This window comes from Mus musculus, chromosome 7 (genome assembly GCF_000001635.26).
Source record: "Mus musculus strain C57BL/6J chromosome 7, GRCm38.p6 C57BL/6J".
Lineage (NCBI taxonomy): Eukaryota > Metazoa > Chordata > Mammalia > Rodentia > Muridae > Mus > Mus musculus.
In genome coordinates this window covers 30,973,693-30,990,055 of record NC_000073.6, presented here as the reverse complement: position 1 = coordinate 30,990,055, position 16,363 = coordinate 30,973,693, and the positions used below count along the sequence as shown (strand labels likewise).

Sequence of the window (16,363 nt, the reverse complement as noted above, 5' to 3'; positions counted from 1 at the left end):
TGCAACAGAGACACCTGTTGTGATGTTATCAATATCCCTTTCCAGCTGGCATGTTCTTTTTAGGAGGAGGAAGGAAGACCCAGACTCAGGAAGCTTGGACCCCCTCCCTGTGGCTGCACAAACAGCGACCATTCTCTGGGGAAGAGCAGACTCTTCGATGGAGCTGTCTACAAGTTGTACAGAAAGTCTAAGAAAGCAGTTTTCATGTATGACATCACCTATGCTGGACCTTTGGGTGATGCAACTACTTTAGAGTCACCCTTGCTCATATAAGCACCCCTCATTCTCCTGTAAGGAACTCCAATAAAGTCACTACTTCACCAAACCAGTTTCATGTAGTCATTTCTTTAGTCTGTCATTAGTGTCTGATCTGGGAAGAACAGATGGTTGTTCACAGCTGCCCAGAGAAAGTCACACCACACACCCTGAGAAGGTTCCCTCCTTCCCTTTCTCCTTCTAAGGAACCCGAGAATTCCAAATCTCCAATCACTAGACAGACTTCCCTCAGTTTTCCTATCTGTACAATGGGGGTGATCAATAGGTAAGCCGAGCAGGGCACAGAACAAAGAGTGAAGTGGCCACTAGATCTTAATCCAGGTCTTTGTTGGCTCACACACCTCCAGTGGCTCATGTGGTGCCACTTATGGATGGCTAGAGCTAAGGATGGGACAGTGGAGAGATACCAGGTCCTCTTGGCTACAGAAGGCTCAGTTTATTTCACCAGGAGGACCTGACTCCTCTTCTTGCCGCAGACAGGACGGAAAACCACCTTACAGAGAAGCCCTCCAACGGCCAGTACAGAGATACTCAGCACCATCAACTTCAATCTCCTAAGAACGGAGTCTGCCTTGTCTGGCTGGATTCTGGGCTGCCAAGGGTTCTGGGCTTTGGATTGTCTCTCAGTGGGGTTGAACTGGGCTATGAGCTCCTGCTCCACAAAACATCTGTAAGTGGCAGGCTGGAAGACCTTCAGGTGCTGGCCACCACTGTGCAGGTCCATGATGGTGCTGACCGTCTGGCCAGAGAGCTGGTCCTGCCATGTCAGAGGGCTGTTGTCAGCTTCCCAGTGGACAGGCCTGCATGGGAGGAACATAGGGTCAAAGTTCAGGGTCCTGGAGAGAACAGCTTCATGTTCCCTCTACGGAACACTATAGAAGTTACCATGGGTGCTCAGGAAGTATGGCCTGGGAAGCGTCTACCTCTGACTGGCTGGGTGGCCTGAGCCAAGGACACTAGTTTCTTGAGTAGCCCTCCTAAACATCACAATTTGTTCACAAGGCCCATCCAAACTCTATGCATTTCCCAGAATCTCAGAATGAAACCTTATTTCGAAACTGGGTTATTGTCAATGTGTTGCAATGACATCATATTGGGGGGTAGACTGGCCTTGAGGTCCAATATGCCCAGTGACTTTTTAGAGCCAAGGCAGATAAAGACTTCCAGGATGAAAGCCAAGAAAAGATGGAAGAGAGATGAGCAATGAAGCCTCCAGCCCAGGAACATCAAAGAGCCTCTGGTTCTCACAGAAGCTAGAAAAAAAAAAAATCAGGAATGGATGCTACTCAGCATCTGAGAGTGTGAGCAGTAGCTACTCCCCCAGTGCAATCCCTGAGACAGCTTGCTTCTGACTTCCAGGCTCCAAAGTGGGGAGAAAATACAATTATTCATTATTGTTGTTGTTATATCATTATTTGGTTTTGAGACAAGGTCTTATTATGTGGCCTTGGCTAGCCTGGAACTCACAGGGATCCACCTGCCTCTGCCTCGCAGTGCTGGGATTAAAGGCATGCACCCCCAAGCCCAGCCAAGTTTTATTATCTTAAGCTGCAGTACTTTGTGCTAGTAAATGAATACAACTCAGGGTCAGTCCTATTTCTCATTGTGGGGCCAACATATCTGAGAAAACAAATTAAGGAAGCCAGGAAGCAGAGAAGAATGGGAAGGCGGTAGAGACAAGTCTGTCTCTCTCAGGCACACCCTACTGACCTACTTCCCCCAGCTTAGTCCCCACTTTTTCTACCATCTCTCAATAGTGCCATTCAATTATGACTCCATCAAGGAATTAGTCTCAGAACCCAATAACTTCTCTAAAAACCTGTCAGTTGGTAACCAAACCCTTAACACATGGGCTCTTGGCAAGGGGAACCCTTAATATCTGAACAATAACAATTCACATTTGCTCTTCACCAGTTCATGCTCACCTTAAAGCCAAGAGTGTTCATTTAATCCATACCCAAGAGTCCCCAACAGTTAAGTGTGTTCATGGATGTGTGCATGCAATTGTGCACGTACATACATACGTGTGCATACATGAATGTGAGGCCAAGGGACCATGTCTGGTATCTTCCTCAGTCTACTTTTATTTTCTTTTAGGGCTTCATTCATTCATTCATTCATTCATTATTTTTATGTGTATGAGTGTTTTGTCTCCGTCTATGTGTATGCACCACATATGTGCCTGGTTTCCACAGATTCCTGGGTCTTTAGATCCTCTGGAGCTGGAGTTATAGACAGTTTTGAGTAGCCACGTGGGTGCTGGGAACTGAGCCTGGGTCTTATGCAAAAGTACCAAGTGCTCTTAACTGGTGGGCCATCACTTGTGTCATGTCTGTGTACACGTGTGCAGAGTGCAGGTGGCCAAAGAGCAAGGTCCCTCTGGAGCTGGAGTTACAGGTACTGGTGAGCCACCAGACATGAAGAGTCAAACTCAGAGCTGATAGAACAGTAATCATTCTTTACCACTGAGCCCATTCCTCCAGATCCTCAACCTTTATTTCCTGAGATAAGGTCTCCAAAACTCTGCCAGGTTGGCTAGCCAATGAGCTTCAAAGATCCACCTATCTCTATCCCACCCCCTTCCAGAGCCATTGTTACAGATGTCTGCCCTCAGGCCTGGTGAGTGTTGTATGGGACAAGTATGGGGCGGATCTCAAACCCCCATAACCTGTCCTGCAGGCATGTTATGGATAGACGTGGCCCTAATATGGATCTTTCAGACAGCAAAGCTGAAGGCAAAGGAGCCAACAGAGGCCAATCCGTGGCTGTAAGTGTAGCAGCAGCCACAGGGGCAAAAGAAAAACTTACTCTGCTGAGACTCCCCTCCCCAATATAACTGACAGCCAGAGGCAGGAGCAGGCAACCCAAGGGTGTCATCACTGGAACACTGATAATTTTCCACACCTCTGTAGAGACCAAGACCAGAGCAGACCAGAGCAGACCTGACTTGAAACTTTCAGCAATTTTTGCTAGGTCCAGGGTTCTTCATTCTCTAACCAAGTCTGACAACTCTACCCTGATTAGTCCTATTCCCACCTTAGTTGCATAGGCACACTCAGCCAATTGAGACCTACCTAGCTGGTGCCCTGGGGCCTCTCAAAATCAGCCTCTCTGCAGTTTTACCAACAGCATGGCTACAGGAGTCAACAGAGGACAGAGAGAGGGAAAACTGTCTCTCCAAGACTCCTAGGAGCACATGAGCTCACTTCAAGACTCTGGTAGTAGCTGCAGACAGAGGGGCTATTGCCTGCCTCTGCTTCCAAGACGCCCAGACTCCTTTGGGCTACAGAACTGAATTCGTGCCTGCAGTGGCTTCCCATCCTCCAAGATCCACTACTGAGGCCAGCAGTGCAGTGCTTTGAGAGCTGCTGCTACAGAGACCTGCAAGTGCTCTAAACCTCCTATAGGCTCCTCTGACCTTGCTGGCTGTTTCTCTGTCTATATTCTGACACTGACAGATAACACCACAGTTAGAATCAATTATTCTTGAACCACAAACTCCATACACCCATGTCTTCCTTCTGCTTTGGTCTCTCTATCCTGGACCTCTGTTTTACTCCAAGCACCTTCCACCAGACCACCAGATCCTTGGGAATCCCTAGGGCCCAGAGAAGTTAGCCATACTTGTGTGAGCAATCCAGCTTTCTGTGGCTTTAGGATTTGAGCTCCACAGTGTGTGTGTGTGTGTGTGTGTGTGTGTGTGTGTGTGTGTGTGTGCACGCGCGCGTGTGTGTCCAACACTGGAGGTTGTGATGCTATTTCTCAACCTTTGCATTATGGAGCCATCACACACTCAGAGATCCTCTGGCACTGGCTACCGTGGCTCAGATCAGTGGTTTTGTGGAGTTTAGATCACCTCTATCTTCCAATTGCCTCGGGTGGGGGGGGGGGCGTGGTATGTAAAGCCTGAAATTACCTGTGCAGGCACAACTTTCCTGGAAAATGACTCTCCACAGTTACTGCCTTGTGTGTGGTCACACTGATGGGACTTGTTTTGGTCTCTTATGTCAGCATTGTTAAGGGTGTGCTGAGGGGAGGACCCATAGAGGACATGGGGAAGGCCTTCGGGACTTGTGGGTATCACCTCATTGCTGGGCTTTTATTCTTTAAGGCTACATATCTGTCTACACTCACCCTCGAAACGAGTTCACAGGGAGTCACGGGAAACCCTTCCTCCTGGCTCTATCCTGTAGTGATGCCCTCACTCGGTCCTCTAATCGATACCTTGAGGAGTCAAAGTCCAGTGGGTGATAAAAAGGTTGGTGGCCAAAGACTCAAGTTAAGCAGAAAGAACACCTGATGCACATCAAGGTCTTGGGGGGCGGGGGTTGATGCTTTTAGGCCTTATCTCATTATTATGGTTTCGATCAGCCTGAAGAGACGGCTCAGTATGTAAGAACACTGGCTGTTCTTCCAGAGAACCTGGGTCTGGTTCCCAAATCCACATGGCAGCTCACAGGCATCTGTAACTTCAGTTCTAAGGGATCCAATGCCCTATCTGTCCTTTTTAGGCAGCACACACACACACACACACACACACACACACGGCACACATGCATACATGCAGACAAAATACTCATACATATCAGATTTAAAAAAAAAATCACTATGGCCTAAGAGTTTGCTGCATTTCAGCGGTATCTATTCTTGCTCTCCAAAGAAGGAGGTGTCAAAGTTGGAGAGATGGTTCAGTGGTTAAGAACACTGGGTGCTCTTTCAGAGGACTGAGATTAGGTTCCCAGCACCCTCATGGCAGTTTAAAACCATCCATAACTCCAGTTCCAGGAGACTTGACACTCTTCTGGCTCCCAAGGGCGACACACACACATACACACACACACACACACACACACACACACACACACACACACACACTGAACATACATAGATGCAGGCAAAACAACATATAAAAACAATACGTCTTTAAAAAAAAAAAAAAAAACACCAGAAGTGTTTTCTGGGATTACATTAACTTGGGCCTTCTTCTGACCATTCTCATATACAAAGGAAGTGTGACCACTGATACACAGGAAGGATCAATCTGCGAGAGAGAGGAGCTGAGTCTCTTGTGCATCCTTCATCAGTCCAAAGTAGGTTTCAATCCCCCTCCTTTTTGAGAAAGGGTCTCACTATGTAGCCCCAGCTGGCCTAGAACTGGCTATGTAGATCAGGATAACCTCAGACTGAGAGATCTGCCTGGCTCTGTATCCCAAGTGCTGGGACTAGACACATATACCATCATACTGACTCAGCTTGCAGTCCCTTCTGATCAGCCTCTTTGGTATAACACTGTACTCTGACATAGTATACACACACACATACACACAAAATGTTGCTACTAATTCTGAATATTTAAATATCACACAATACATTAATAAACAACAAAAACGTTTCTCTTTGTCACCTAGGACATATTTTAACATTTTATAGTTTGAGTGAGATTGTTTTTCTTTGTGTTGACCACAATGACTTTATTTGTTCTAAGAAAATGCTTAATATATCCTTAGCATTTTTTTCCTTTTCATGTGTACGTGTGTGGTGTTTGTGTGTCTGTAGGTAAGTACTCACCTGTGTGCAGGTGCATGTGTGTATGTGTTTGTGTGTGTGTGCCCAAAATTGATGTCGGAAATCTTTCTCAATTTTTCTCCTGCTTTGTTCATTGAAGCAAGGTCTCCCAGTAGAACCCAGAATTCATCGATATGAGAACTTTCTCTAGCCAGGATAACTAGGCTACTCTTCTCCAAGTACTCCCTGTCTCCACTTTCAAAGGCTTAAAGAACAGGCCAGCCACCACACCACCCGACATTTGTGTGGGTTCCGAGGATTTGAACTCCTTACAGATTGCACAGAAGATGATTTAACTGTTGAGATATCTCCCCACCTCCAGTTTTGGCCAGATAAAAAATGTAAAACATTAGTCTTATGAGATATGAACTCATGAGGCATAGGTAGGAGGTCTCGATGCATCTGAGGCTAGTCTGGTCTATATTAGTTCCAGGATAGCCAGGGCAACATAGTGAGTCCCTGTCTCAAAAAGAAAGCAACCCCCCCCAAAGAATACTAAACTAACAAACAAATAAAACAAACTATTTGCTTTGGGGACCACAGAGATGATTCAGTGGTTAAGAACACTTCTGCTCTTGCAGAGGACCCAAGTTTGGTTCTCAGCACCCATGGCAGGGGGCTTAATATTGTCTAATTTGAGCTCCAGAAGACCTGACCTCTGCAGGTACCTTCAACTAATGTGCACATAACCCCAAACATACAGACACATACATGCAATTTAAAAGAATAGGAAATAATAGTAAATTTAAATCGTCACACTGCTTTCAAAACATTGTCAATCTTAGCTCACAAAACTCGCTCTTAGTGACATTGCATATAACCACGGACTATTTCGTAAGCAATGTTCCATTTAAAATGCTTTTAACAGAGAGTAATCCTATAGATTCCTTTATGTGAATATTATAAGCTGAGTTAAACTACCAGAGTTAAGCAGAAAAGCAGGACTTAACTGGAAACCCTCAATGAGGCAACGGGAGCCTCGACAGAAGCCTGCCCTTTGTTTAAACCAGCATCATGAATGATGTCACGATGCTGTCACAGTCCAGAGAAAACTTCACTGGTTTGTCTGGAAAGCCACGTTGCCAGTGAGCAACACAGTTCCCTTAATCTTTGAAGAACCTTATCATTTCAAACAATAAATAGAGAAATTAGTAAGTGTGAGACTCTTAAGAAAGCAAAGCAAAGCAAAAAACCCTATTCCCCGGGCTGGGTTAAGATCACTGACTGCTCTTCCAGAGGTCCTGAGTACAATTCCCAGCAACCACATGGTGGTTCACAACCATCTGTAATGGGGTCTTGATGCCCTCTTCTGGTGTGTGTGAAGACAACTACAGTGTACCCATATACATGAAATAAAGTAATAAATCTTTTTTTTTAAACCCTCCTCCCATAGTCTGTATCCTTTCGGACACACATTCTTGCTCTATGTTTCAGACTAAAGGGATGCATCCAGCATCCCTAACTTCGTCATTGCTTTCAATGGATTGACCTACCAAGATGCCCCTACTAGCCTGGCACAGATTCACCATGAAGAACCCTGGGGACAAGGGACCAGGAACAGAGCTGGTGTAAAGGTCCCATCACCTGTAGATGGATGCGAAGGGACAGGTAAGCCGTGCTGATCCGGACTCCTCTGTGAGCTTGAAGTTATCGAAGATGACGTAGTCTCCACCCGTCAGATGACCTTGGCACCCCACAAAGCAGATTTCCACCTGCATCTCAGGCCTTATTCGGGCGTAAAACATATTTGCACCCCACAAGTAGAGCCCACAGGGTACAGGCTCCTCTAAGGGCTCCTTGATGTAGCAGTAACCCAGGCGTTTGCGCTCTCCCTGTCTCCCACAGTTATTGCATCTCTGCCAAGGTCCCCATTGGGTATACACTACCTCTCTGTGACTCAGGTTCAGTGTCTCATTCATTAGGGGCTTCTGACCCAGGTTTGTATGCGTGGCATGCAGCTTGGTGATATCTTGGAAATCAATCTTGTAACTGGTCACTTGGGTTCCATACTTGTCCAGGCATTGGTAGAGGCCCGTGTTGGAGGGTAATGGGTTGTGGATATGGAGACCACCTTCTGGGCTCTTTCTTATATTGGAAACACTGGATAGGTTGACGGGCTTACCACCTCCACTGAGCCTAGAGAATAACCAGTTTGTATCGGAGATAGTGCATTCCAAGAGCACATCATGGCTGGAGAGGAGAGCCAGGAAACATTCCTTGGCCTTGGGACAGCTGACGGGAGTGTGGGGCCCCAACACTGGGAGAGCAGAGCTGAGCAGTGTCCACAGGATGGTAAGCATGGTGGACTGGGAAGATGGCTGTGTACTGGCCACCAGCCTGCACATTGTGACAGCGGGGTGAACTGAGAGGCTATGAAGCCACCAGCTCCCTTTGTGACAAGTTGAGATGTAATTTGCTTAGTTGGGTCTTTCTCTATTACCTGCTATCCTGAGAGGTGAGTTTCAGGCCCAGGTACTGGTATATGACACATGTGAACATTAAGCAACTGTTCCTATATAGGTAGACTGTGTCCCAGACACAGCCTTACTGTAGCCCTGGCTGGCCTGGAACTCACTGTGGAGCCCAGGCTGCCTTGAACTCTGTTTGGCTCAGCTTCGCTGGAACTTGAGTTACAGACAGTTATGAACCTCCATGTGGGTGCTGGGAACCAAACTCAGGTCCTCTGGAAAAGCAGCCAGTGCTCCTAACCACTGAGCCATCTCTCCCTGACACACTTCTATTTGTTTGTTTGTTTGTTTATGTTTTTTTTTTTGGACAGGGTTTTCTATGTCGCCCTGGCTGTCCTGGAACTCACTCTGTAGACCAGGCTGGCCTTGAACTCAGAAATCCACCTGCCTCTGCCTCCCAAATGCTGGGATTAAAGGCATGTGCCACCGCTGCCTGGCCCTGACACACTTTTTAAAAAAAGATTTATTCATTTAGTATACAATGTTCTGTATGCACATATGCCTGCACACCAAAAGAGGGCACCAGATTTTATTATAGATGGTTATGAGGCACCATGTGGGTTCTGGGAATTGAACTCAGGACCTTTGGGAAAGCAGCCAGTGCTGTTAACTGCTGAGCCATCTCTCCAGCCCAACAAAGTTGTACTTCCTAACCCTGGGGATGGAGCAGTAACCAAATTCTTGCTGGTCATGGTTCTGACTTCCTATATCTCTCTGACCACCCCAGCCATATTAACTTCTGTCCTGTTTTCCTGAGCATTCCAGCCAAGCACAGGCATGCCTGCTTTAGGACCTTCACATAGACTGGTTCCTAACTCTTCCTCCAAGATACCTGCAAAGTGCATCTTAAATAAAAACTGTTTGTGGTTTCTTCCACCCCCAATCCTTTTTCAAACATCTTCTCAGACTAGCCTAGATCAGTGCCATGGATCAACTCTGACATGACCCAGACATGATTGCCTTTGGTGTCTCCTATGCACAGGTGTTCGGTGACTATCAAGGGCCAGCCATCACTCAAAGAAGCAAGGCACCTGCCACCTTTGCCACACACAAGATCACACACTACCAGCTATGTCAGCCATGGCAGTGACTTTTTAGAAGGCTACCAGGCTGATGAATGTGGACTAACCGTTCCTAAGGCAGACAGGCCCTGGTCATCCTCATGGCTTCAGCTGGTCCATACAGAAACGTGCTTTTGTGGAGATTTTTTGTTGAAAGCTACCTGATTTTTGTTTTCATTTGTTTACTTTGGATTTTGTCATTTTTTATTTGTTTTCACGTATTCATATGTGTGTGTGTTGTATGACAAAGCTTTTCCTGGGAAGTCACCATACACACATGTCTCCTCATCCCAGACAGGGAACACACAACCAAAGGGCAGATGCCACCAAGCTGCCTCCTTAGGATTGGGGTTGCTTACAGGAGCTGAAACAGCTCAAAGCCCACCCCAGTGTGGGTGACAGGTCACAAAACTGGGAGACTGGTGAACTTAGCAGGTTGGAGGGTGTCCTTTCCAGGTGCCTCAATTGGCTTAAAGCTCTTCCAGGCTGCTCAGCTGGTTTCTGTTTCCTCCAGGCAGCTGGTCCAGTCTCAGAATCTTCTTTGCAGCTTTTATCGTTTACTCTGGCAGGAAGGGGCCTAGTGAATCTGGTCAGTTTCAGGGACTTCCTGAAACTATTTTTGAGCTTAACGAGCTTCCCTGCAGGATGGCATGTTTCAATCTGGGGGGGAAACTGTTGCGCAACAGCTGTTGTGTATGTGTGCCTCCACAAGCATGTGTATGATTCCAGACACACACACGTGGTGACTGTGGGCAGGGTGGGGGGGGGGGCAGAAGACAACTTGTCAAAGACATTTCTCTTTCTCCACTATGTTCTCTTTGGGGACTAAAATGAAGTCACTGGATTTGGTGGCAAGTGCTTTCACCCACTGAACCATCTGGAAGTTCTTGTTTTGGTTTTTGAGACAGAGTCTCACTGTGTAGGCCTAATTGGCTTGGAACTCTCTGTGTAGACCAGGCTGGCCTCAGAGTCACAGAGATCTGCATTCCAAGTGCTGGGACTAATTTAAAATAACTTAAAAGGAGATATTAGTACTGCTCCTAACAATATAAAAAGATAATGAATGGAGCTAGGAATGGTATGTGTCTATAATTTCAATACTTAGGAGGCAGAAGCAGGAAGATCCTGAGTTCAAAGCAAGTCTGAGCTACATAATGAATACAAAGGGCTGGGGATAACTTAGTAGTAGGATGTTCTCATAGAATGCATAAAGCCTTGAGTTCCGTAGCCACAGAAAAGAAAGCAAAAACAAAACCATACTATAGCTACATACACGTGTCTTTTCTATTCTACATTCAGGTGTCAGTTTCCATTACTGTGACAAGACACCATGGACACAGCAACTCTTATGAAGGAAAGTACTTAATTGAGGCTTACTTAGTCCACTGTCATCATGGCAGGGACCAAGTGTTCAAACACTCAAGTCTGTTGGGGATATTTCTCATTCAACCCCTCCAGAATAACAATAAGGAAACACACAGGCCCTGGAATAAACACCCACTGGAAAGTGGGGAGGGACCTTCCAACGACCTTCACATGCCTAAGTAGATATATACAGTCAACATTTTCATTATAAAGGAACCATTTAGGGCAGTGGTTCTCAACCGGTTGGCCCTAACCATCAGAAAACACATTTCCAAAGGTCTTAGGAACTGAGACGCCACTCAGTAGAAAAAAAAAAATCTACAGTTATAAAGTAGCAATGGAAATAACGTTATGGTTGGGGAGGGGGTCACAACATGAGGAACTGTATTAAAGGGTCACAATGTTAGGCAAGTTGAGAACCACTAATTTAGGGGCTAGAGGGGTGACTAAGCCATCAAGACCACTAGCTGATCTTCCAGAGGACCTAAATTCAATTCCCAGCACCTGCAGGAAGGGTCACAACCTCTGTAACTCCAGTTCCAGGCAACCCAGTGCCCTCTTCGGGCCTCTGTGAGCACTGCACACACGGTGCATAGACATACATGCAGGTAAAAACACCGATACGCATAAAAGACAAATATATAAATCTTAAATAAAAAATAAAATAACTGTGATTCTTATGAGAATTAAAAGGAACAATTAAAAAGAACTAAAATATCACCCACGGTTGTGAAAACCAAGGACATTCAGCAGGAAACATCTGACGAGCTGTCTTCCAAAAAGTTTTCTAAGTCTAGGTTTGGGGACTGATTTTAGTTCGTTTTGTTTTGCTGATTTGTTTGTTTGGGGCCTTATTCTTTACACAGGGTCTCAGTACATAGCAGATTCGTCTACGTTTTTGCCAATAGTTTCTGCACGCAATACCTATAGCTGTTGCAATTTTTGTCCAATTATTATGATGTCATGTCACCACCCTTTGCCATGGACAGTCAGAGAAACAAACTCGTGCCAGGTGTGGTGGTTCACACTCTTAATTTCAGCATCCAGGAGGTGGAGGGAGGCAGATCTCTTGTGAGTTCAAGGTCAGCCTGGTATATAGCCAGTTCCAGGCCAGCAAAGACTACACAGTAAGACTCTGTCTCAAAAAATAAAAAGAAGGGAAGAAGCCTAAGACACCGTGCCATTGGTGAAGGACAGAGGGACAAACCACACCCCTCGGGATCCAGCAGCAGGACCTCACATCAGTGTTTGCATTGGCTAAGTCTCAGGCTCCAGACTGCCTGTGTGGACTGGTAATAGGTCTTTCTCAGTCACCACCTTTCTCTGCATCCTTTGCCCAGCTCCCAGCTCAGACATTATTTCAGGTGTGGAAATATCTAAGCAAACCGATCCCTCTAGACTCTGACCATGAAGGCTTCTGGGTTGGGAAGAAGTGCTGGCTTGTCTATTAACAGAGACCCCTAGCACCAGATAGCTCTGGAGACTGGGTTTAGGTGAGGACCAAGAGAAGAGCTGTGAGCATCCTGCGCCTGCTCATTACCTGTAGATGGAAGCCAAGGGACACTTGAGTCGAGCATTGCTGTTGGGTTTGTCCAGCAGATATGTGTCAAAGACAAAGTACGGCTGGTTGGTCTCCGTGGCGGTGTCACAGGGTACCTGGCAGGCTTGTAGCTGGAGTTCAGGCCTCAGGCGGCTGTTGGTCACCTTCTCCTCTCTCAGGTAGAGCCAGCAAGGCATGGGCTTTTCTTGGGGCTCCTCCACATAGCAGTAGCCTAGACGTTTGCGCTCACCTGGCTTTTGGCAACGGTTACAATCTTGCCAAGGATCCCAGCGGGTAAAAACAAGAACCTTGCCTCCCAGGTTCATGCTCTCATTTCCCATGGGCTCTTGGCCCAGGTCTTTGTGAGTGATGTGCAACAGAGCTATGTTCTGAAAGTCAATCTCATATTCTACCAAACGGGCCTTGTGATTATCCAGGCAGCGGTAGAGGCCTGTCTGGGAAGGCTTAGGGTCAGACAACTGCAGGTCGCTCCCAGGCAGTACCCTCCCATCAGGCTTGGAGTTGACCAGGGACAGTTTGTCCTCTAAAGATGAAGAAAAATACCAAAGTGCTTTGGGGTAGTTACACTGCAGTATCACGTCACTGCCTGAGAGCAGGGCATACTGACACACATTCTTGTAGGGACAGCTGATTAGTCTCTGGGCCCACAGCATGGGAAGAGAAAGACCAACCAGCCACAGAGTAGCCAGCATGGCTGACTAAACTAGACAAGGAACTTCAGAACCTTCTTGGGTACTGTGACGTCACCCACAGAACTTGGGCACCACCGGCCCTGTGAACTGTGGTTCAGCGAGTTTCTCCACATGTACATCAAATATAACAACCTGGGCTGGAGAGATGGCTCAGCGGTTGAGAGCACTGGTACCTTCTCCTGGGGACCTGGGATGGACTCCCAGCACCCACATGGCAGCTCATAACTGTAATTCCAATCCCAGATCTGATACCCTCTTCTGCTTCTGCAGGCACCAGATACACCTGTGATGCACAGACCTATATGCGGGCAAACCGGTGACTATAAAATAAAAACTCAATAAAGGTGTGTGCTATCTATATAACTTAAAATGTCCCCAGGAAATAGAATTATTTGCTCTCCACACATCCAGTACACAAAGACACTGGTGTGCTTTCATATAGACATCCTCTTAAGTTCATATTTTTGGATCCCAGATGGTGGTGTGAATTTATTTATTTATTTATTTATTTATTTATTTATTTATTTATTTTGGTTTTTCGAGACAGGGTATCTCTGTATAGCCCTGGCTGTCCTGGAACTCACTTTGTAGACCAGGCTGGCCTCGAACTCAGAAATCCACCTGCCTCTGCCTCCCAAGTGCTGGGATTAAAGGCGTGCACCACCACCACCTGGCCAGTGGTATGAATTTTGCTGGTACTGGAAACCTTAATGTTGATCTCACCGAACAAGAATAAAGACCATTACCCAAATTCTTTGGTCAAATGAGGCAAGTTTTATTTTCTGTCAGATGGGGCTATAGGTCTCTAAAGTGGAGTTTGAGAAAACCGCATCAAACCCAGGAAAAGGTGGGCTTTATACTAGCTCCAAAACTTCAAGGCCAGAGGGCTTTCAAGGGGTTTTGGTTATGTAGGACCTCAGAGGAACAGTTCAAAATTATTTGGCAGAGCATTTCATCAGGGTGGAGGTCACAGTATTTATAAGAGGTGGAACATGCACAAGAAATGTGTCAAATCATGATCAAACGCCAGTTTTATAGAAATCGGGAATGACCTTGTAACAAGATGGCTCTTAATTCTTTTCTGAAGATTTATTTATTATATGTAAGTACACTGTAGCTGTCTTTAGACACACCAGAAGAAGCCATCAGATCTCATTACAGATGGCTGTGAGCCACCATGTGGTTGCTGGGATTTGAACCCAGGAGCTTCGGAAGAGCAGTCAGTGCTCTTAACTGCTGAGCCATCTCTCCAGCCCAGCTCTTAATCTTAAGATGGCATCATGCTGGTCCACCACTGGGACATGGGACCCAGGTAGCAGGACTACAACTGTGTCCTTAGGTCTATATTGTCCCTGTCCTCTTCCTGTCTGCCTCTCTGTGTCCTGGCCTCCATGAAGCAAGCACTGAACTTGGTTCTGTGCCTCTCCCACCATGCAATGCAAGCCCCAGATGATGCAGCCTGCCAGCCGTGCCCAGAAACCTTTGAAACCATGAACCAAGATTTAAACAAATAAGCAAACAACACCCGTTTCTCACCGGCTGGCATGTGTCACAGAGATGGAAAGTACCTGACATGGGAATGGGACAAGGGCTTCATGTCCATTGGAAGGGGGAGGGAGAGGTCCTGGTCTCTACTGTTTCTGAAGTCCAGTGGGAAGCCATGATGAGGGCCTCCTCTCCTGTAGTAATAAAGACTCTCCAGTCATCAACAAACCGTCCCCTTGGTGTAGCTGGGACCTACTGACTGGGACAGCCTAGATCCCATAACCTAAGAAACCCATTCTGGAATCTTAGCTTCGAAACTCTATTCTTTTCTCACTCTTTTATGCCCAGCATTGGCTAGTGGAGAGTGCTCCTCCTCAAGGGCCCCACAGATGCCATCTGAAATATTTGCTGTGGCAGGAGAAGGGGGCGGGGTCTTGTTCCACACACTGGCTATTAAATGTTCTGGCCTGGGAGGGGGGACCCTCCTCACTTTTGCTTATATGCTACTCGGTATAACTGACAGGATAGCCCCAGCTAACTGCAGAAGGGCCAGGAAATGGAGGGATGGAATATTTGCTAAGCAATGTTGTCTTTGGGACGGAATAAGATAGGTGGTAAAAATCTTATTAGTAAAATATCAGATGACAGTAAATGGTTTGAAGGGAGGAAAGTGGGCGAGAGAAGTTGGGGATAAGCCTGCCCTGGGGTATATGCTGAGATTCTACTCTCAAGAGTTCTACGTGGAAGACGTTATCTTTGGGGATGGTAAAAATGTTGAATGAAAGTGATTAGTGTGGGTTCTAATCAAAAACAGATTCTTTTTTTCCTACGTTGGAGATGATGACCAAGTTTTAGGTATTGATAACATATTGATAATAATGACATCTACAAAACACAAAGTAACACATGCAACTGGTTTAGGATTACAAGTGGTAAAAATGACGGCAGTGGCGATTTCCTCTATTTTTTAAACCATGATTTTTAAGCCACATGGGAACAGGGTGAAATTTTATGAGACGCCTTTGCCTTTAAAAGCGGCCGTAGGGGAAATGGTAGCAGGTGTCCGCAACAGGAAGGGAATTCTGGTAGCTAAGCCTGCCATATGTGAAAACCTGATCCAGGACCAGCTAGGCCAGTATGGCTGAAGTCAACTAAGAAAAGTTGGCTGGGGAAAGTCAATCAGGCCAATGTACTTTGAATTTTGCTTGAGAGGGAACACAGCAAAGTTCTGAGCAGAAGAATGTGACCTGACACCATTTACAAAACAGAGAAGAAAATGGTAGGAAAATGGTAGGTTCCCAACTCACCAAGCAGTGGCCAGTTCAGTCTCCCAGAATGCGTTTCCTCTCGGCGCCACCAGGGAGCAGCAGTGTTGCGCTGAGAAGGAGGAGAGCTACGGGCCGCGCCCGGGGTGCAGGTGAGGCCTGGGAACCTTTGATCCGAAACAGATCTGTTGGTCTCCAGTCTTGGCTCAGAGCCTTTAATCATCAGAACTTCGAAGGCCTGACCAAGAGCGAGGGATACCCGAGCGGGAGGTGGAAAAGAAACCACAAGTTAGGAAATAAGGGAAGTAGGGAAACTGCCTAAGTACGACTGCAACTTTTTAAGAGGTGCAGTCCCCACGAGCGTCCCCTAGGGGGCCAGAGCATCTTTTCTAGTGCGACCTCATTGATTCCTCGAATCATTCAAATGTGGAGCCCAGAAAGACCGCAGCACTTCCCCCACCAGGGCGAGAGTGGGAAGGCAGGCTGCGTCACCGACATTCCCCTGGCAGCTGGGACCTGGCTCTGCTTGGCACCTCCCTACAGGGCGCACCTAGGCGGGTCCATCGGCTCCCGGGACAGGGGTGTGGACCAGCAGCGAACAGGTGCGCACAAGGCCCGGCCCCTC

General features: G+C 46.8%; 1 protein-coding gene, 1 long non-coding RNA gene and 1 pseudogene across 5 annotated transcripts in view; 2 read left to right on the top strand and 1 right to left on the bottom strand.

Moving 5' to 3' along the window:
- Positions 1–317, top strand: part of Gm42377 — a 39,117-nt gene extending 38,800 nt beyond the window's left edge. Inside the window, exon 3 of the long non-coding RNA XR_881943.2 lies at positions 64–317. This is a non-coding gene — a long non-coding RNA (predicted gene, 42377). The remainder of the gene's footprint in view (positions 1–63) is intronic.
- Positions 318–329: 12 nt separating this feature from the next.
- Fam187b (family with sequence similarity 187, member B) lies at positions 330–16,262 on the bottom strand. Of its 4 annotated transcripts, none has more exons than NM_001377036.1 (2): positions 15,781–16,262; positions 330–1,076 (listed from the first exon to the last, which is right to left on the bottom strand). In NM_001377036.1, exon 2 carries the CDS (start codon positions 998–1,000, stop codon positions 713–715), a length of 288 nt encoding a protein of 95 aa, NP_001363965.1. In that variant the 5' UTR covers positions 1,001–1,076; positions 15,781–16,262; the 3' UTR covers positions 330–712. The 4 variants fall into 4 exon arrangements, with proteins under 4 accessions (NP_001363965.1, NP_780449.2, NP_001229576.2 ...); NM_175240.5 differs by lacking the exon at positions 15,781–16,262 and adding an exon at positions 12,276–12,996; NM_001242647.2 differs by lacking the exon at positions 15,781–16,262 and adding an exon at positions 7,426–8,149.
- Positions 3,716–4,567, top strand: Gm18196 (predicted gene, 18196; annotated as a pseudogene).
- Positions 16,263–16,363: the final 101 nt, after the last annotated feature.